The sequence below is a fragment of the Schistocerca piceifrons genome, chromosome 4 (assembly GCF_021461385.2).
Source record: "Schistocerca piceifrons isolate TAMUIC-IGC-003096 chromosome 4, iqSchPice1.1, whole genome shotgun sequence".
Taxonomy (NCBI): domain Eukaryota; kingdom Metazoa; phylum Arthropoda; class Insecta; order Orthoptera; family Acrididae; genus Schistocerca; species Schistocerca piceifrons.
In genome coordinates this window covers 790,770,510-790,793,651 of record NC_060141.1, presented here as the reverse complement: position 1 = coordinate 790,793,651, position 23,142 = coordinate 790,770,510, and the positions used below count along the sequence as shown (strand labels likewise).

Sequence of the window (23,142 nt, the reverse complement as noted above, 5' to 3'; positions counted from 1 at the left end):
ACGCCGACAAGGACTGTATACTGTGCGCCACTAACGCAGAATCGCCATTGAATAGTGGGACTAGTTACACCAAGAATAGCTTGATAATCTTTTCTATGGTATGCGACGACGGATTCAAGCCCGCATTCGAGTAGTGGGACGTAACACCACGTACTGATGTTGCTCACCAACGTTAAAAAGACGATTTTGCCGTTGCACAAATGTTTTTTTTTATTTATTTTTTATCTCGTGATTCAGACACATTAAAATAAATATATACACATGCTTCAGTTAATTTTTGGTTCACTGTGCCATGAATGTCGAAGTGCAGTGCTCATGCAAAAGTTTTGCCGATGTGTGTATATAACCTGTTAGTAACGATTGCTGAGTTGTGAGAATTCATTGTGAAAACCGATATTGTAGAATTAAAGTCAGATATCCAAGACCAATTTTCTTTCACGTTCTGTTAGAAATATTAAGTATTGTAGATGAGCGACGAAATGTTAAATACATGGAAAAATGCATGTTACACACCGTGTTGTTATACGATCGCACAGTGTGCACCATGCATTTCTCCTAGTATATCGATGGTGCTGACAGTTGCCAAAAAATTTTTTTGAAACGTAAAATGTTATGAACGTTCATTCGAATAATTCGCTGTGTTGTTTGTCAATGATTAAGGATTTTACATGTGACTTATTGAGAATGGTTTTCACTACCACCAATGACACAGCCAAACGCTATTCTAATTCCTGTATTAGACGACCAAAGTAATGTGCTTGGACTTGAAGGTTCTGAACCGAAACTGAAACGCTTCTTCATTATTGAATGAGTCTTCCGAATATTGTCTGATAGTTAACCGGAAAAGAAGAGGGAATATAGGCTAATCGGGCTCACGTCACAATAGCACTCCTGAATAGTTGTGTATCTCATGGTTGCTGCATGAGGTTGTGCGTTAATGTGTTGAAATAGAACTTTATCAATGATGCCGCAAAGTGTGTCTGGTCTTGTTTTTATGCTGGGACTTAGTCTTTTAATTCTTCGGCCTTTCTTTTTCTTTCTCCTATAAATACTGTACACAGGATTCGTTATTAGCGTTAGGTAACTATGCCTTACTACCTTCGATGTTTGCACTGCAAGCTCAAATTGCATGGAAATCACACCATTAGAATGAATTAATACATAATTCCACAGAATAAATGGTTCATATGGATCTGAGCACTATGGGAGCACTATGGGACTCAACTTCTGAGGTCATTAGTCCCCTAGAATTTAGAACTAGTTAAACGTAACTAATCGTAGGACATCACACACATCCATGCCCGAGGCAGGATACGAACCTGCGACCGTAGCGGTCTCGCGGTTCCAGAATGCAGCGCCTAGAACCGCACGGCCACTTCTGCCGGCTCCACAGAATAATTAACTTTCATGAAATGATTAACGGTTTTATAAAACAGTTGGTACTAATGGTTCTAAGGCACATTCTGTGACATCGAGTGGTGTATTTCTGCTATTCTTCTTTAAAAAAAAAATTGTTTCTATACGAGTGGTACACGAGAGGTGAGAAATACCAAACGTGGACAGGGCCAAAGTTTTGATATTTTGTAGCAGTTGGTTTGACATCGCTCCTCGTGAGGCTAATTTATCCTAGAATCAGTTAATGGAAAAGTATGCTATGAAAACACCTCCTTCGGATTGTAACACATAAACCTATAGGTTTTTGATAAATAACCAGCATTGGCGGCCGAAGTCTTCCGGCATAAGAAGTCAGCCTCATTCTGCCAACGGCCTTGTCAAAGAGTGCGGAGGAGCGGATAGAGGTTCAGGGCACTCTCTTGTCCTAGGGGTGGGGAATTGGCCCTAAAAGGCGGAAGAATCAGCAATGATCAACGACATGAGGATGCAGAAGGCAATGGAAACCACTGCATTAAAGACACGTAACGTGTATCCACAGGACATGTGGCCTGTAATTGAAGAAGTGTCATGATGATCTCTTCATTGGCAAAAGTTTCCGGAATAGTCCCCCATTCGGATCTCCGGGAGGGGACTGCCAAGGGGGAGGTTACCATGAGAAAAAGATTGAATAATCAACGAAAGGATAACGTTCTACGAGTCGGGGCGTGGAATGTCAGAAGCTTGAACGTGGTAGGGAAACTAGAAAATCTGAAAAGGGAAATGCAAAGGCTCAATCTAGATATAGTAGTGGTCAGTGAAGTGAAGTGGAAGGAAGACAAGGATTTCTGGTCAGATGAGTTTCAGGCAATATCAACATCAGCAGAAAATGGTATAACAGGTGTAGGATTCGTTATGAATAGGAAGGTAGGACAGAGGGTGTGTTACTGTGAACAGTTCAGTGACCGGGTTGTTCTAATCAGAATCGAGAGCAGACCAACACCGACAACGATAGTTCGGGTATACATGCCGACGTCGCAAGCTGAAGATGAACAGATAGAGAAAGTGTATGAGGATATTGAAAGGGTAATGCAGTATGTAAAGGGGGACGAAAATCTAATAGTCATGGACGACTGGAATGCAGTTGTAGGGGAAGGAGTAGAAGAAAAGGAGTAGAAGAAAAGGTAACAGGAGAATATGGGCCTGGGACAAGGAATGAAAGAGGAGAAAGACTAATTGAGTTCTGTAACAAGTTTCTGCTAGTAATAGCGAATACCCTGTTCAAGAATCACAAGAGAAGGAGGTATACTTGGAAAAGGCCGGGAGATACGGGAAGATTTCAATTAGATTTCATCATGGTCAGACAGAGATTCCGAAATCAGATACTGGACTGTAAGGCGTACCCAGGAGCAGATATAGACTCAGATCACAATATAGTAGTGATGAAGAGCTGGCTGAAGTTCAAGACATAAGTCAGGAAGAATCAATACGCAAAGAAGTGGAATAAGGAAGTACTAAGGAATGACGAGATACTTTTGAAGTTCTCTAACGCTATAGATACAGCAATAAGGAATAGCGCAGTAGGCAGTACTGTTGAAGAGGAATGGACATCTCTAAAAAGGGTCATCACAGAAGTTGGGAAGGAAAACATAGGTACAAAGAAGGTAGCTGCGAAGAAACCATGGGTAACAGAAGAAATACTTCAGTCGATTGATGAAAGGAGGAAGTACAAACATATTCCTTTAAAATCAGGAATACAGAAATACAAGTCGCTGAGGAATGAAATAAATAGGAAGTGCAGGGAAGCTAAGACGAAATGGCTGCAGGAAAAATGTGAAGACATCGAAAAAGATATGATTGTCGGAAGGACAGACTCAGCATACAGGAAAGTCAAAACAACCTTTTGTGACATTAAAATCAACGGTGGTAACATTAAGAGCGCAACGGGAATTCCACTGTTAAATGCAGAGGAGAGAGCAGATAGGTGGAAAGAATACATTGAAAGCCTCTATGAGGGTGAAGATTTGTCTGATGTGATAGAAGAAGAAACAGGAGTCGATTTAGAAGACATAGGGGATCCAGTATTAGAATCGGAATTTAAAAGAGCTTTGGAGGACTTACGGTCAAATAAGGCAGAAGGGATAGATAACATTCCATCAGAATTTCTAAAATCATTGGGGGAAGTGGCAACAAAACGACTATTCACGTTGGTGTGTACAATATATGAGTCTGGCGACATAACATCTGACTTTCGGAAAAGCATCATCCACACAATTCCGAAGAAGGCAAGAGCTGACAAGTGCGAGAACTATCGCACAATCAGCTTAACAGCTCATGCATCGAAGCTGCTTAGAAGAATAATATACAGGAGAATGGAAAAGGAAATTGAGAATGCGCTAGGTGAAGATCAGTTTGGCTTTAGGAAAAGTGAAGGGACGAGAGCGCCAATTCTGACGTTACGGCTAATAATGGAAGCAAGGCTAAAGAGAAATCAAGACACTTTCATAAGATTTGTCGACCTGGAAAAAGCGTTCGACAATATAAAATGGTGCAAGCTGTTCGAGATTCTGAAAAAGGAGGGAGAGACGGGTCATATACAATATGTACAACAACCAAGAGGGAATAATAAGAGTGGACGATCAAGAACGAAGTGCTCGTATTAAGAAGGGTGTAAGACAAGGCTGTAGCCTTTCGCCCCTACTATTCAATCCGTACATCGAGGAAGCAATGATGGAAATAAAAGATAGGTTCAGGAGTGGAATTAGAATATAAGGTGAAAGGATATCAATGATACGATTCGCTGATGACATTGCTATCCTGAGTGAAAGTGAAGAAGAATTAAATGATCTGCTGAACGGAATGAACAGTCTAATGAGTACACAGTATGGTTTGAGAGTAAATCGGAAAAAGACGAAGGTAATGAGAAGTAGTGGGAATGAGAACAGCGAGAAACTTAACATCAGGATTGACGGTCAAGAAGTCGGTGAAGTTAAGGAATTCTGCTACCTAAAATGGCTCTGAGCACTATGGGACTCAACTGCTGTGGTCATACGTCCCCTAGAACTTAGAACTACTTAAACCGAACTAACCTAAGGACAGCACACAACACTCAGCCATCACGAAGCAGAGAAAATCCCTGACCCCGCCGGGAATCGAACCCGGGAACCCGGGCGTGGGAAACGAGAACGCTACCGCACGACCACGAGATGCGGGCTCTGCTATCTAGGCAGTAAAATAACCAATGACGGACGGAGCAAGGAGGACATCAAAAGCAGACTCGCTGTGGCGAAAAAGGCATTTCTGGCCAAGAGAAGTCTACTAATATCAAATACCGACCTTAATTTGAGGAAGAAATTTCTGAGGATGTACGTCTGGAGTACAGCATTGTATGATAGTGAAACATGGACTGTGGGAAAACCGGAACAGAAGAGAATCGAAGCATTTGAGATGTGGTGCTATAGACGAATGTTGAAAATTAGGTTGACTGATAAGGTAAGGAATGAGGACGTTCTACGGAGAATCGGAGAGGAAAGGAATATGTGGAAAACACTGATAAGGAGAAGGGACAGGATGATAGGACATCTGCTAAGACATGACGGAATGACTTCCATGGTACTAGGGGGAGCTGTAGAGGGCAAAAACTGTAGAGGAAGACAGAGATTGGAATACGTCAAGCAAATAATTGAGGACGTAGGTTGCAAGTGCTACTCTGAGATGAAGATGTTAGCACAGGAAAGGAATTCGTGGCGGGCCGCATCAAGCCAGTCAGTAGACTGATGACCAAAAACAAAAAACCTATAGGGCGAAGCAACCGGGATTCGTTGCTATTCACTTGGTTGTACATGACACTCAGAAGGACATGTCACAATGTTTTCTCCTCCTCCCTCGTTTTTCCTCCATTCTTAATGACGATAGACAGTGCCTTTCGTGGAGGTAGTTTTAAATTTCAGCTGGAAGAGGTGCACTACAATATAAACATTTTCTACTTTGTCGAGTCCAATACTAACAATAATTATTTAAATCAGCTGCTAATTTTTAGTGCAATCCAGTGAACTGATTAACAATTAGCGAAAAATTTCAGTTTTCTCTTGCGTAGTCATCAACCGTGTAACAACGGGTGACATGTGCCGGCATGTGATGCTGCACGTTTACAAAATATTTAAGACGCCTCTTAACATTTTTTTCTCTTTCTGGATCCTGCTATAAGCTACATGCAAATGCCAACATTAGCATCATGTATTTGAAAGGCACAGCTATCTACATCGTTATGAAGGCGTGACTGTAGAAACGTCTAGAGCATGCAAAACATTGTGCCACTCGATATGTTCTACATCTGTATCTACATCTACATAGATACTCTGCAATCACATTTAAGTGCCTGGCAGAGGGTTCATCGAACCACCTTCACAATTCTCTATTATTCCAATCTCGCAAAGCGCGCGGAGAGAATGAACACCTATATCGTTCCGTACGAGCTCTGATTTGCCTTATTTTATCTTGGTGATCGTTCCTCCCTATGTAAGTCGGTGCCAACAAAATATTTGCGCATTCAGAGGAGAAAGTTGGTGATTGGAATTTCGTGAGATCCTGTATCATTTCTGTGACAGTCTCTCCCATATGTCACGATAATACAAAACGTGCTGCCTTTCTTTGAACTTTTTCGATGTACTCCGCTAGTCCTATCTGGCAAGGATCCCACACTGCGCAACAGTATTTTAAAAGAGGACGGAGAAGCGTAGTGTATGCAGTCTCCTTAGTAGGTCTGTTACATTTTCTAAGTGTCTTGCCAATAAAACGCAGTCTTTGGTCAGCCTTCCCCACAACATTTTCTATATGTTCCTTCCAATTTAAGTTGTTCTTAATTGTAATACCTAGGTATGTAGTTGAATTTACGGCTTTTAGATTAGACTGATATATCGTGTAACCAAAGTTTAAGGAGTTTCTTTTAGCACTCATGTGGATGACCTCACACTTTTCGTTATTCGGGGTCAACTGCCACTTTTCGCACCATTCCGATATTTCTTCTAAATCGTTTTGCAGTTTGTTTTGATCTTCTGATGACTTTATTAGTCGATAAACGACAGCGTCATTTGCAAACAACCGAAGACGGCTGCTCAGATTGTCTCCTAAATCGTTTATATAGATAAGGAACAGCAAAGGGCCTATAACACTACCTTGGGGAACGCCAAAAGTCACTTCTGTTTAGATGTAATTTATTTCCACAGGTCCCACACAGTACTCCGTTATAGACGAGATAACTGGAACGCTTTTCTCATATTCGTACAATAGTAATATAATAATGCACTAAACGCACTGCAATACCCTCCACTACGTTATGAACCATTTTGATAGGAATGAAAGTTATTGCTTGTTAGAAAGTCAGTTTCTTGTGTTTCAGTGGTCGCACATGGGAACTTCTCGGAGGAAGTGGTCCCGGTACAGGACGCCCCTGCCCAGACCGACGTCTTCATCGACCGCAAGAAGCAACACGTCGGCGGCCGGCCCGGTGAGTTCTCCCAACTTTTCCTTCCAGCTTGTGACTTCATCTGGATGTCCACCCACTTCTGACCTCTCTCCTCCTTGTGTTTTGGAGGCAACGCCTCACGGTCGGACAGTTTGCTCGAACCAGCCCATAGTTCTTTGTTATTTGTCACACTCCATAGAGGCTTCCCACTGTACCTTCCTTAATCGAATCTGTGAACACGCTATGAGCATGTTTGTGAAAAATGTTACTTCTGATGTGAAGTGTACTGGTCTCAATCACAGGAGCGCGTGGTAACGGAAGGTGGTCAGTAGAAAAACGGAAGCTCAGTAAAGTGCAAGCATTTCAGATATGGGATTACCTACGTGTATCACAAGCAAAATACAGAATAGAGCAATATCTGAGTACTGACATGTGTAGAATGAGATTACGTGACTTAGAGAATGTGTTTGCTAGTCATGTGCTGGGTGGTACATAAAACGATTATTCAGTTCCATTACTTTTGAGAAAATGTCTGTCAGCGGGCGTGCGACCATGTTCGACTCAATCATACATACTTGTCTTGGTCTCTATGATTTATATAAAGGTTTATTCCACCCTTTCAGTGTTAGTTCTCCGTACCACAGTTTTGATCTGAAGAAGCTATTAAACGCCAACGTCTAATCAGGAGCGATAAGAGAAAGAATGTCACGACCAAGACTATAGAGTATTGTTGATTGTCCAGTTGTGGGAAGAACGGGAAAAACGTGCTGTCGTAAACGAACCTTACGCCATAAAGTATTAGGATCTATGAGTTGTATGTTGGGTTGGGGAGACTGACACAAGGCAAAGACGTGGGAAGCAGTAAACCAGTTTAGAGGCTGACAATTAAAAGTAACGGTGCAGTGTGAACAAAGTATCGTGTAGCGCTACGAGAATCCAAAAAATCATTATCCCAGTAATGACATTTGCACTAAAGACCACCCGAAGTATACAAAATTATTTAAAAAATTGAATTTGGCGTACTCCCAGAAATAAACGGAATTTTTAAGTCTACTTGTGAATTTCTCACGACCACGTAAACCCTATATATTTCGACAGGACGTTAAAATCTCATCTTCGATCCCTCCGACATGTTCCACTGCAAATGTTTGACGCCAGTGTATAAAGTTATTACGAGAATCCCCTGTACAGCAGTCGTTTCGATTCTATGAACTGTATGTAAACTTAGGAGGCTCGCTACTAAATTCAACTGGAAAATACAAAAGTCCAACTACTCCAGAGAGGAGTAAGCCTTTATTAGCAAAACTTCGAGTCCGAATAACTCGATCTGTAAGATGTGGCAAACACTGGTTAATGCACGAATTGTTTGGTAGTATTATCAATTAAGCGAACAAACCAAACATAAAATAGAATGAAGCCGCAAATAACGATTTCTAAACTAAAGAAAACACTTCACGGCATTCGCTTCACAACTGCTACAAATTCGTCGGGCAATAGACCGCGCCGCACGAACTGTCAACACAACTGGCACTGCTAAGGGTAGCCCACGACTTCCACATCACTGGCAACGGCTTATACACAATGCTGGTGACTACTTTGGAGGCCAGTAAAACTTGGAAACACGTATCTATTTTGTACGAGATGTAATAAATACATAGTTGCCACTACTAAATTTCCAACCCTCGTATAAGTACACAAAATAACTTCACTGAGCTTGTGTTTATATAATGGAGCTATTTTCAATTTATTGAATGAGTATTTATTGCATTCGTTATTAAAAATGCTACACAACTGGACCTTTCAACTCCGGCTGGATTAAGTGACTCTTCCGTATCACATGGGTACATACTCCTGCGGAGGGACCCACCAATCAGTGATGCGTAGCTTTGTCAGTGCTAACAGACAAGGAAAACTGCGTGAAATAACAGCAGAAGTAAATGTGGCTCGCGCGACAAACGTATCCGTTTATGACAGTGTGGCGAAGTTTGACGTTAGTGGTCTATGGCAGCAGACGTCCGACGAGAGTGCCTTTGCTTGTAGCATGACATCGCCTGCAGCATGTCTGCCGGGCTCGTGACCACGCACGTTGATCGCTAGACGACTGGAAAGTCGTGATTTGGTCAAGTGAAACCAGATTTCAGCAGTTGAAAACCACGGACACGAGTTGCCAACGATGCACTGAGCAAGCTGGTTGGGGGGGGGGGGGGTGGCATAATGGTGCGGGGCGTGCTTACAGGGCTATTACAAATGATTGAAGCGATTTCATAAATTCACTGTAGCTCCATTCATTGACATATGGTCACGACACACTACAGATACGTAGAAAAACTCATAAAGTTTTGTTCGGCTGAAGTCGCCCTTCAGGTTTCTGCCGCCAGAGCGCTCGAGAGCGCAGTGAGACAAAATGGCGACAGGAGCCGAGAAAGCGTATGTCGTGCTTGAAATGCACTCACATCAGTCAGTCATAACAGTGCAACGACACTTCAGGACGAAGTTCAACAAAGATCCACCAACTGCTAACTCCATTCGGCGATGGTATGCGCAGTTTAAAGCTTCTGGATGCCTCTGTAAGGGGAAATCAACGGGTGGGCCTGCAGTGAGCGAAGAAACGGTTGAACGCGTGCGGGCAAGTTTCACGCGTAGCCCGCGGAAGTCGACGAATAAAGCAAGCAGGGAGCTAAACGTACCACAGCCGACGGTTTGGAAAATCTTACGGAAAAGGCTAAAGCAGAAGCCTTACCGTTTACAATTACTACCAGCCCTGACGCCCGATGACAAAGTCAAACGCTTTGAATTTTCGGTGCGGTTGCAACAGCTCATTGAAGAGGATGCGTTCAGTGCGAAACTTGTTTTCAGTGTTGAAGCAACATTTTTTCTTAATGGTGAAGTGAACAGACACAATGTGGGAATCTGGGCGGTAGAGAATCCTCACGCATTCGTGCAGCAAATTCGCAATTCACCAAAAGTTAACGTGTTTTGTGCAATCTCACGGTTTAAAGTTTACGGCCCCTTTTTCTTCTGCGAAAAAAACGTTACAGGACACGTGTATCTGGACATGCTGGAAAATTGGCTCATGCCACAACTGGAGACCGACAGCGCCGACTTCATCTTACAACAGGATGGTGCTTCACCGCACTTCCATCATGATGTTCGGCATTTCTTAAACAGGAGATTGGAAAACCGATGGATCGGTCGTGGTGGAGATCATGATCAGCAATTCATGTCATGGCCTCCACGCTCTCCCGACTTAACCCCATGCGATTTCTTTCTGTGGGGTTATGTGAAAGATTCAGTGTTTAAACCTCCTCTACCAAGAAACATGCCAGAACTGCGAGATCTCATCAACGATGCTTTTGAACACGTTGATGGGGACATGCTGCGCCGAGTGTGGGAGGAACTTGATTATCGGCTTGATGTCTGCCGAATCACAAAAGGGGCACATATCGAACATTTGTGAATGCCTAAAAAAACGTTTTGAGTTTTTGTATGTGTGTGCAAAGCATTGTGAAAATATCTCAAATAATAAAGTTATTGTAGAGCTGTGAAATCGCTTCAATCATTTGTAATAACCCTGTACATGAAAGTGACTGGATCCTTCGGTACAAATGAACCGGTCCTTGACAAGAAATGGTTTTGTTTGGCCACTTGGAGGCCATTTGCAGTCATTCATGCACTTCATGTTCCCAAAGAACGATGAAATTTTTCTGGATGACAATGAGGAATGTCAACGGGCCACAGTTGTTTGCAACTGGTTTGAAAACTTTCTGGACAATTTGAGCGGATAATTTGGCTACCCAGATCGCCCGACATGAAAACCTTCGAACGTTTATGGCACGTAATCGAGAGTCAGTTGGTGCACAAAATCCTGCACAGATAACACTTTTTTTAGTTACGGACGGTTGTAGAAACAGCACGATTCAGTACTTCTTCAGGAGATTTCCAACGACTGCACGCCATTCGAGTTGCTTCAGTACGCTGTGCAAAAGGATGTTCGACACGATATTTGGAGGTGTCCTATGACTTTGGGGACCGCTGGCCTCTGTGGCCGAGCGGTTCTAGTCGCTTCAATCTGGAACCGCGCGACCGCTACGGTCGCAGGTTCGAATCCTGCCTCGCACGTGGATGTGTGTGATGTCCTTAGTTAGGTTTAAGTAGTTCTAAGTTTTAGGGGACTGATTACCTCATATGTTGAGTCCCATAGTGCTCAGAGCCATTTGCACCATTTGAACTTTGGGGACCGCAGTGTATCATCATCATCATCATCTTGACGAATGTCGCTAAGTTCTATACAGGGTCTGCAGTCCTGTTCTGGCCCTGAGATCCTACTACATATTTGCTTGATTGGATCATAAACACAGGCATAACTTGCTGTGTTCCCTCTTAATTGACGGAATCGAGACTAGCCGAAAAACCGCCTGCAGAAGAGTGTGTTGCGGTGATATTACCAGGGTATGAGGGGCACATGGCGACGCTCATCTCTCTAACTTTGTCTGTACGCGTTCAGTCACCAAGACTTGTTGTGGTTGAAGCCTCGCTGAGTGAGACGGTATGGCTGGGTGTGCGCAGTGTCGACGGCGACGGAGGAGGAGCACACGTACCTGGCGGTCATCATCGGCGTGCTGATGGCGCTGGTGCTGCTGCTGGCTGCCGCCATCTCGCTCATCGTGTCCCGCCACCGCCAGCGCAAGTGCTTCGCGTCGCCGCTGGCCGCCAAGGTGGCGCTGGCACCCACGCTGGCCGGCGCCGCCCCCGCCACCGGCACCTCCAGCGCCGCCTCGGCCGCCGGCACCGCCAAGAGCGGCGCCTCGTTCGCCGCCAAGGAGGTGGTCGGCGCCGCGGCGGGGGCGGCGCCCGCCGGCTGCGGCCGCTCCTGGGAGGGCACACTGGACCCACTGCTCGTCGCCAGCGATTACCAGGAGCCCTACCACGCCCTCAAGTACGCGCCCTACTACAGCTACAGCAGCGTGCTCGTCGACGTGGGCGGCACCTTCGGGAAGCGCTTCCCGATGCACGACGGTAAGCGTGGACAGCAAGTATCTTCACTATAACTAGCGAATAAGCTCATTGGCACTATGCGTACTACTTCGAGGAGCAAATTTACCTTCCTTTCTGCCAACATGTCTGTCATCCTGATTCTGTTTACCTATTTTCTCTCCTCGGACCATGTTGTTCAAGCCTTGTATTCTGGCTTTTCCTCTTGGTCAATTTGCCATTTGTGAATTTTGGATCTAAGGAATTCACAGTTTTCGATATCTTTTGGAGTATCATTGTAATAGGGGTAATATTTTTCAAGTCACTGGTCTTCTGACTCGTTTGATGAGGCCCATCACCAAGTCTGCTCTTCTGCAAACCCCGTCATATCAGTACAGCATGAGTACCCAATGTCGTGTACGACTTCGTACACAGCAGTAAGGAGAGGTGAGCTACACAGCGTAGCGACAACTTTCGTCTTAGGAAAGCTGGACAGGATGTGAATTGGTTAGTGAACAAGTAGCACAGCAAACAGAAGATTTACTTGTATTTCTCCAAATGTACGAAGGCTCATTACGCACGATGCAACAAGAAATAGAGCCGAGCTGTCGCAATGTGAATTAGGAAGAGTTCGTCCGTACTAAAGCACGAATGTTGCTGTCGGTGGCACGACTACATGGCAGCTCCGTAGCAGCACGTGGAAGTGTGGCTGCGAGTGCGAGGGGACTGAATCACTGCCGCTGGACCTCCTGTACCACGGCGCTGGATGGCTCTTATGGTATTATGCCACAAGAGGCGTGGCTTAGTGGGCGTGCTCCATTGATTCCGCCGGATCCCGCACGATCGCTATCGGCGTCTCACAGAAACTCACAATTCCGTTGCTATGACTTCAGAGGAGTGGTATCGAAATGTGGTTTCACAGTCCTCACTTATTCGTTGGACGTATTTCGGTCTCTGACTTCCCTTACTGTTTTTACCGTCTACATCTCCCTCTAGTAAAATGGAAGTTATTCCCTTACGTATTAACACATGTCCTATCATCCTATCCCTTCTTCTTGTCAGTGTTTTCCATATGTGCCTCCCTTCGCCGATTCTGCAGAGAACCTCCTCATCTCTTATCTTATCAGACCACCTAATTTTCAGTATCCATCTCTAGTAAGGCATTCCAATCACTTCAATCCTCTTCTTTTCCAGTTTTCCTAGAGTCTGCAATAGAATTCTGTGCTCCAAACGTACATTCTCAGAGGTTTCTATCTCAGGTTTGGAGCCGATGTTTCGTATGACCAGAATTCTTTTCTCCGGTCAAGACCTCTTTGCCTGCGCTAACGTACTTTTTGTGTCATCCTTGGAAAGAAAAAGTATGATTGGATTTAACTTCCCGCCGACATCGAGGTCATTAGAGATGGAGCAGAAACTCGAATTGTGCCATGGATGGGGAAGTAAATCGCCCGTGCGCTTTTAAAGGAACCGTAACGCCATTTGCCTTGAGAGATTTAGGTAATCACGGAAATCCTAAATCTGGACTGCCAGACACGGGTTTGGAACTGTCGTCTCCACACTGCGAGTCCATTGTGTACACAATCACAGACGGTGCAGTATGGCACAAAGAAGACTCCTACCAGACTCTCTGCGGTAGGGGGCCAAAAGAAGAATGGAAGCAGGACAGTCGCAAACTGATATGGCCCGAAGACTTAATGTGAATCGTTCCTTTGTTTCTGAGATGTGGAGACAATTTATAGAGACCGAAACAATATCCCGAAGATGAGGACAGGGCCGAGCACGTGCCGTATCAGAAAAAGACCGTTATTTGGCCGTAAGGGGCGAGGGTACCGCCTTAGTACTGCACGGCGACTAGCATCCGACATGGCAGCATCGACTGGACGTGTTGTATCGAGACGAAGGGTGTACGGAAGGATCCGGCAGAGTAGCCTGAATTGTCTAGAGTGGAGTCGTCAAAATGCCACCTGGGCGGTGACCAATGTTCTTTTCGCAGATGCGTCCCTGTTTGGTCTGGACAGTGATTCTCGACACACTCGCAAATGGAGGGGACGTGTAACACGATTTCGGAATCCAGACATTGTGGAAAGGGACCTGTATCGAGGAGGATCCTTAATGGTGTGAGCAATGATTACGCTGACTAATCTAACACCTCTTCATGAAATTGTTTGGGTGAATAGGCAAGGCTTAACTGCCGTCAAGTATCGTGACGAGGTCTTGGGACCTCATACGCAGTTATTGCGAAATGCTGTGGCCTCAGACTTCGTATTGATGGACGATAATGCTCATCTTACAGCAAGTGTAGTTGATGTTTTCTTGGAAACGGAAGATACTCCATGCATGGCGTTACTTACTCGCCCTCGTGATTTGAATCTCATAGAACATGTATGGGATGCGCTAGGGAGACGGTTTGCATCACGTCAGCATCAATCAACCACTCTCCAAGATTTGCGAGCAGCTCTGCAGCAAGAATGGGCGTTATTGCCTCAACCTGAGACTGATGACGTCACTCACAACATGCTCCGTCGTGTCAAGCCTGTATTCCACCCAGACGTGGTAACGCCGTATACTGAGCACATTAGCCAGTTGTCGGAATGTGTGTGCAAATCCGTTAAGTTGGTAAAAACGTTGAACATTTTTGTCTAACGTTATCCATGTTGCATTTGTTTACGTCCTCTATTCTTTACATTGTTTCTACTTTACCATCACCTGTTTACACTGTTCTGGGCAAAATAAACGCAACCTTACAAAATTTAATGTTTGTCAGCAGTGTAATTGGTATTGTTTAACATGGTGTGCTTTGATGTGAAAGTAATCTAGCAAGAGCTTTTGCAATCACTGAGTGGTACTGTATAAACGCTATGAATGCACTTCTGTCTCAGATTAGATAATAGAGGGTTATTGAATTTCTGTTAATATGACGACCTGCGAACTTTTAAATGTTGGAAGGGAAAACGTAGTCGTCAAAAACAAAGAAATTGTTGGATAAAATGTGATCAGTTAACTTCCCATGTCAGATGAGAATAACATCTCACGCTTTTCCAATTTTCTAAATAATGGAATAAATTGCAGAGAACCTCCCAAGTTGCAGTACTACTTTCCTTGACTACTTTATGATTAGTTTCAAGCCTAAGTTAGTTATCAGATCATCCACTAAGCTACGTAACACAATCAGTTACGACAGCCACATGACTGTACATTCCAGTTAAACACATCTTGTAAATAAGTGAAGGGCTGACGTTAATTCGCCAAACTTAACTGTTACTTGACATTGATTTCTTATAAATATGGCTACCTGGTTCTCTTTAATCTTCCGTACTCAATCTAAAAAATGGAACCATTATATGATCACTTTTATGTTTGTCTCTCCGGCTGTTAGGATTCCTTTTTCTCCAGAATAGTTAGAGATATCAATTTGAAATTTCTGTCACATACTGAGGTCTATGGCATATTGGTGGTGTGAAAAATTTAAACATTCTAAGTGAATACAATCAAAAAATACCGCTATTTATTCACATACTTCGATATTGGCAAAATCATTCATCAGAGCCTATAGGATAGTTCCAGTTAACCTACAATCATAACATTTGACAAGAAGCAAGGTTTCACAACAAGTAAAGCAAGGATTCCTAAAATTATTGAGTGTAATTATTTCAGATAAAAATTATTTTTTCCCGTTTGTTGTTCCGTACGTCTGCTTTTCTGAGGAGCGAGCAGAGGTACATATCAAGTTGTAATTTATGTTAAGTGTAATGTGCGCGTCGGGCACACAATACTCGTTTAAGCCTGTGCTATGGTAAGTGAGCGGGGTTCACCTTATGAGAAAGGATTTTCGTATAGATATCGACCGCGTGTACCTGAATGGTGGCAAATCAGACTTATACCCCCTCTGTAATAACAATGATCCGTCGAGCAAGTTCGAAACGCAATTACAAGTCAGTATGGACCAAATGCAACACTGAAGATGCTACCAATTTAATAATAATGCGGTCGCCAGCCAAATTAGGCATTAACTGAGTTTCTTCCTTGTACAAGTTGGTATATATTCACGCAAAACAACAAGTAGTAACACTGCATAATATAGTAGAATTTTAGAACCAGAAAATCTATTGAACTGATAGTTTCACGTTCTGTACTGATATGGAAAAAACCATGAATACATAACACTACACTACAATGTATACTACAAAACTTTATACTGTCTATTAATCTGATTAAAATCGGGCATAGGTTACCCTAGAAATATCACTTTCGTGCCACACACAAAATGTCAACTTTGATAAAACACTGATAAATTTTTAATTTTATATTGACTTTAACTTTTGCTGGTCAAACCAATTTAGAACACATCAGAATTCAAATGAATAAAAAAGGGGGGGGGGGGACCCTCAAACTGTTATGATCACTGTATTAAAAAAATTGATTACTCAAATTATTATGCGTTCAAGATTTCCAGTATGTAAGTTACTACTCTCTATATCTTATTTACTGCTCATTTAAATGCCTTTAAATCTGTCTCGAAATAATAAACTTCATTAGACCTTCGTTATTCATTTACTGGTTCATTAACAAAACATTTCTTTAAACAACATTCTAACATAGCTCTGCAGATAGTTATTATTAACACAAATTTTAATTTTCATTTCGGGACACTCGGATTGCACAACATTTGGAAAGGACCCTGTCTAGGTTAGTTGTGATGATAATTAAATGATGGGAAAGTTCTGGTAAAATTTAGGTTATTATTGCACAGTTCACTCCCTGATCCATACGAATACAGTACTAAAAGTTTCAATCTGCTTGTATCGATGCAGCGGCTGGCGGGCGGCGTGATGGCGAGGCACAGGGCACACATACAACCACAGCTATGGCTCTTGATGTATCGGCACTTTAATTCTTCTTAGCGTCGTAATACTTTCCATTTAGTGCCTATGGAATTTTGCCATGCTGTGTGGGCGTTGGAACGGCATACCCGAGACTCAGTGAAGCTATGTCCTCCAGGAGAGCCTCCTCGCTCCTGAAGGTGTTGCTCAAACCAGTGCCAAACTCCAACTAACTGGTGAGCCCGTTGTGCCGTGCAGTCCCCGCGTGCATTTTCCCGCGCTCGCCTGCCATCCACCTTTTGCCGCTCCCTGACAGGCCGGGTATTCACCCGAGGTTTTGCATTCTACATATTTTAACACATTTCCTACGTATGGACGAGACACACAGTTACAATTTTAAGCATCTTACAACAGCTTCAACATTTGTTACATTTGAATTCTATTACAATATTGCTTGACATTTGACATAATCATTAATATTCACATTGAAACTTGTCTACACATTTCTTAACACAATGGCATGAAACAAAAAAGAAATGAAATCAGAACATCAATTACACAATTTTATCGAAAAATCAGAAGAAAGAAAAACTTATATGTACAATAGTACAGCGTCGTTGTTGTTACATAAGTACTGAGATGTACTTTTTTGGCGGTGTAAATAAATTAAGCATATATATCAATGTAGCAAAAAGGTATGTCCATATATCTTACTTATTTCACTACTCGGAAACTCTCTCATGAAAGATGGTCTATAAACATGTCGATCTAGGTTGTCTGCCGTTGTAGCGGCAAAGCACGCTCCTGGAAACCTAGAAGTCGCAGTGTCAAGTCATGGTCTGGCCACGGAATTTTTAGTCTTGATTTTCGCCTAGCGGTCACCTGTCAACGATGGGAAGAGCCGCCAGAAGTTACATGTGACTGGGAGTGCACGTTAAACTGTAAGTACTCTCTCCCCCGTTGAATAGCTGGGGGAGGTCAGGGGTATGCAGGTCGCCGAAGTGGCGTCCAACAGAAAGACTTGCACTAGGACATTAGGCCACACGAAATTATCTTTACAATCTTTCCAATTGTTAGTTTGTACGGAACCGTGAGAGCCCGAGCCCTACTCGCATTTGTGCGAAATTTTTTGATGTACAAACTGAAACCACGTCGGAGAATAAAAGCTCGTTGTCCACGAAGAGGAGATTTGGAGACTAGACTTCAGAGAACAACATATCCGAGAATTTCAGTATGTATCCAACCAAGAGGGAATAATAAGAGTGGACGATCAAGAACGAAGTGCTCGTATTAAGAAGGGCGTAAGACATGGCTGTAGCCTTTCGCCCCTACTCTTCAATCTGTACATCGAGGAAGCAATGATGTATCAATGATACGATTCGCTGATGACATTGCTATCCTGAGTGAAAGTGAAGAAGAATTAAATGATCTGCTGAACGGAATGAACAGTCTAATGAGTACACAGTATGGTTTGAGAGTAAATCGGAGAAAGACGAAGGTAATGAGAAGTAGTAGAAATGAGAACAGCGAGAAACTTAACATCAGGATTGATGGTCACGAAGTCAATGAAGTTAAGGAATTCTGCTACCTAGGCAGTAAAGTAACCAATGACGGACGGAGCAAGGAGGACATAAAAACCAGACTCGCTATGGAAAAAAGGCATTTCTGGCCAAGAGAAGTCTACTAATATCAAATACCGACCTTAATTTGAGGAAGAAATTTCTGAGGATGCACGTCTGGAGTACAGCATTGTATGGTAGTGAAACATGGACTGTGGGAAAACCGGAACAGAAGACAATCGAAGCATTTGAGATGTGGTGCTATAGACGAATGTTGAAAATTAGGTGGACTGATAAGGTAAGGAATGAGGAGGTTCTACGCAGAATCTGAGAGGAAAGGAATATGTCGAAAACACTGATAAGGAGAAGGGACAGGATGATAGGATATCTGCTAAGACATGAAGGAATGACTTCCATGGTACTAGAGGGAGCTGTAGAGGGCAAAAACTGTAGAGGAAGACAGAGATTGGAATACGTCAAGCAAATAATTGAGGGCGTAGGTTGCAAGTGCTACTCTGAGATGAAGAGGTTAGCACAGGAAAGGAATTCGTGGCGGGCAGCATCAAACCAGTCAGTAGACTGATGACCAAAAAAAAAAAAAAAAAAATCCTGAAGACGAGATGAGAGTGCACCTAACGTCAGGCAAGCCACGCAGCGATGAGACAAATATGTTGGATTCCTGGTGGAAATTACAGCAGCATTGCTTTTCAAAGCTTTGTTAGAATAGCACACACGCTTTTAGCCATTACTTGTGCTAATGCGTCGACACAACGTAAATTCAGTCTCGCAGGACTTGTTACGCCCGAAAAAAGGAATGAGTCCTAATGTGAATGACTTTCTGCTTACACCGAACTACTTGGTAAGTTTCTCACTGATACTGGTTACGGGAAAATTGCTTCATTTACTTTCATTTAAGTACAGAACGAATAATAATTATTTTAGCCTGAATCGGATAGAGAGAGATTATAAGAAACCAAAGCCACCTGCCTCTTGTTTTTAGAGACTGTCACCCAGCCGAGTATTTCATGGTAGCTATGTTTATATTTAATGTAATTTCTGATTAAATTTCTTTCAATAAGAGAGGTGCCCGCCCTCCCTCCCCCCACACCCCCTCACCACCGCCCAAAAAAAAAATGTACGGCATTTTTTCTTCAAAAATTCTTTATTGAAACAATTCTTTATCGAATATAATGACAACTGCATAAACGAAAGGATGATGTTTTATCTAAACACCCTATTTTTCCACGTAATGTGCATCCCGTTCTATGGCCTTCCTCTAGCGCCAAACAACGGCGTGTATGCCCTGTCGGTACCAGTCCTTATCCTAGTGGCGGAGCCAGTGCTTCACTATGTGGATCACCTCCTCACCATCCTCAAAATGGCGTCCTTTAATGGCCCAAACAAGTGGATGTCCGAGGGGGGCTAGGTCAGGGCTGTCAGGTGTGACAGCCGTGGATGGTCCCCCCTACCGCTGCAAATCATGGAGCTCCGCCGAACCGCCTTCCGATGTCCTCACCCTTCGTGCCCAACATATGCTCCGTAGACTTTGCACAAGCGTTTGTGAATGTTCCCCACAGTGAGAAATTCAATGACGACACGTTCTTGTAATGTACATCACCTACAGAGGCCATTTTGAAATTGTCCTGCAACTACGCTATCAATCGGAAGTGACGGAAACTTGGCGCGCTCACTCAGGAGAATTCAAATAATACACACGTAAGGTTTCGCATTCGTAGCATTGTTTTCGGCTGAGAAAAAAATGTGCTGCGTTACTTACTGGGCAACCCTCGTATTTTGTGTAGAAGTGTAAAAGTACACTGCTAGAACGAAATAGCTCTTGCAGCCTTAGTGTGTTCTACAACATTGGTTAGGATATTTTCACGAGCTTCGCCAGAATGAGGAGAGCCAGCGAACAGAGGCGTCCGGGTACGGGCCTACCCGCCAGTGGCAGGCCTGCAACCCGCAGCGCAAGCAGCCGCGCCTCACCTCACATGGCCCAACAACCGCACCAACCGACCAATCGACCGACCGATAAATCGACCGACAAACTTTTCTTGTGGGGCTGTCGTTCGGATACGACCAATCGGCTCCTGAACCCCCGCACCTTCACCCTACAAACTCTGCCGTGTGCAGCGTTGTAGTGCCAACCGACCGAAAAATGCTCGTCATTTATCGCTGTGCGTCGGATGACGTGCTGTTCCCATATACCTGACAGTGTGTGAAGCGGACGAAACTTTGACAGAGCTTCTGGAAAGATTGAAAGACTGTAGATGTCTCTGAGAACACATCCTGCGAGGTGTATTGCATTCGATACAAGAGACGTAGAACTTGCTTCATTTTTTAACGAATCCATAATAGTTTCATGTGGCGCATTGAGAGAGTATAAGAGCTATATATTTTATGAATAAAAGTCCGTCGACATTCTGTATTTCGGTGTATAGTTTTATTTCCGACACTTAACCTAATACGATCTAAAAATACAGACAGATTAAACTTAGATTTCACTATCGATACTCACGGGAAGTAAAACCTAAAACCCGAATTAGAGGCAGCCAGTGGGCTTTTATTCTTAAAATATACTTTTTTCGTCCTTAAACGTGTTAAAAAAATCCAGCCCCTTCTGATATGAAGTGTAATATATAGGATTTTTTGACCGTTCTAACAGTTGCTAAACGGTTCGTTTTTCAAAAATGTTCAAATGTGTGTGAAATCTTATGGGACTTAACTGCTAAGGTCGTCAGTCCCTAAGCTTACACACCAGTTAACCTAAATTAGGACAAACACACACACCCATGCCCGAGGGAGGATTCGAACCTCCGCCGGGACCAGCCGCACAGTCTATGACTGCAGCGCCTTAGACCGCTCGGCTAGGTTCGTTTTTCTGTTATCTTTTGTTGTATTTATTAAATGATGTGCGCCACTAACATTTGTCCTCTTCCTTCCTTCCACTTTTTTAAAATTACAGAGGCATATTTTGTGCAACATACATAAATAAACTAACGAAGTGTACATGGACATCTTTAGCTTTATTTATTGTCCTTTAACATGGTGTAATTCCTCAGCCAACTACAAAACACGTTACTGGTTTTAGGAATCATTCTAGACAGTAATTATGGGGATACAACTTAACTGCATTTGAAATCATCGTAAACTTTGCCAGTGGCTGGAAACCAAAATGTAGCTAATAGGAGCCCACCGGTGTAGCCGAGCGGTTCTAGGCGCTTCAATCCGGAACCGCGCTGCTGCTACGGTCGCAAGTTCGAATCCTGCCTCGGTCATGGATGTGAGTGATGTCCTTAGGTTGGTTATGTTTAAGTAGTTCTGCGTCTAGGGGACTGATGACCTCAGATGTTACGACCCATAGTGCTTAGAGCCCTTTGAGCCATTGAATAGTTAATAGGTTGTCCTTGCTGCTTATAGCCTCTCTCATGACTGTATCAGTTTTAGATGACAATGGCTTGGTGATGTTCAGCACTGCCAAAAAACATGTTTCATACTTTCTTCTATAATTAGGAAAATCACAGACTCCCAGCTCCTTAAGTAACGGAGCGTGGATAATTTTCTTTCTTTACATTGGCCACTCCTTTGCCAACAACAATCTCTCGGCTATTTTTGTCCTTGTTACTTCTAAAAGAGTGAAGGCGAACCCCAGGTTTTGTTTCTGTGTAAAACCAATCGGGATCTCGTAAAACATAACCTTCATTATCGCAATGGTAAACGAATTCAGCAACAGGGCGGCGCTGTGTTATCTGAGTATAGTCGGTCGGGATATTTGTAGGCTTGTAGGCTGCCCGGAAATCGGTCGGTCGCTTGGCCACTATATTGGTGCTTTTGCAGGACCCTTAAGCCATACATGCAGAGAAGGTCAAACAAAATTCTACCAGCGACCCATGGATTTAAAAGACCTCTACTCAAACAAACGATTTCTGCTCACAGTGTTACAAAATACACAGGTGTGTGTACTGGATATTTTATGACGATATCCCTAAATGTTACGTACATGTTTCCGTTCCTCGCTAATTGTGTTGAGACTGCCAGCGTCAACTTAAGTTTAATCCTATAATGTTCATTAATTAGTTGAGAGTTAGGGGAGCATTCACACAAGAAGGACCACAAAGATTCCATACAGATGCATGTATATTCTACCAGTAAGACACAGTAATACGGGCAGCACTGTTTACAAGTGATTTGTTCCAACAATACTTGTAACTGGTCAGTGACACTTCCGCCACGTGATCTGTTCGGAGTACAATGAAATCTATTGCCGTGCTATCACTTTGTTCGATTACTAACCTCACAACCACGCAGAAATCGCTGTTCAGGTCGTTTGTTCCGGGTGGTTAACACAATACTCGCAATTTACGTTCGTTCGTCCTAAAACTGGCGCCAATGATTTTTCCCGCATGCGTAACCATATCGCGACTGCTGACTATTGCTCTCGTGACACAATATGATCTCGCGACATGACGCAGGAATGCGGAAATTTCATCACACAAATTATCTACCTCACACTGAAACTGGTCGCACTTATGTAAATATACTTCTTCTGTAATGAGATCCTTAATCGTTTATGTCAAATATGGCAGTCAGAGATTTTGCATGTCACGACTCCGGCGCTGTATGTAGCGTCTACCACGAAACCTACACACAACTCTCTAACAATTACGCTCTGCGCACTCGAGAAAGTTTACTGTAGATGCTGTGGCAGGGTAAGGAACAATATTAAAGTATTCTTACAATTTCCAAGAGCTTATGAATCATTTTAACCGTTGTAGTACCACTGGGGTCAGTGTGACCCCTTCACCTCTTTGGAAATATACATCAGCCTCGTTTTCGAAACCATTGTTTTCTAAATATGTGACTTTCTCACTGTGAGTGAATCGTCTCGAATGACGTTTTGTTCGTTTTTGTTTTTACAGAAGATTAAAATTTATTTATATGTTTTTTTCAACCGAGT

General features: G+C 43.2%; 1 protein-coding gene across 1 annotated transcript in view; it reads left to right on the top strand.

Annotated features, from left to right (window-relative positions):
• The window catches only part of LOC124795125 (discoidin domain-containing receptor tyrosine kinase B-like), a 275,212-nt gene that overhangs the window by 180,741 nt on the left and 71,329 nt on the right, over positions 1 to 23,142 (top strand). The window contains exons 8-9 of the mRNA XM_047258988.1: positions 6,770 to 6,877; positions 11,402 to 11,851. Of these exons, the coding sequence (XP_047114944.1) occupies positions 6,770 to 6,877; positions 11,402 to 11,851 (558 nt within the window). The remainder of the gene's footprint in view (positions 1 to 6,769; positions 6,878 to 11,401; positions 11,852 to 23,142) is intronic.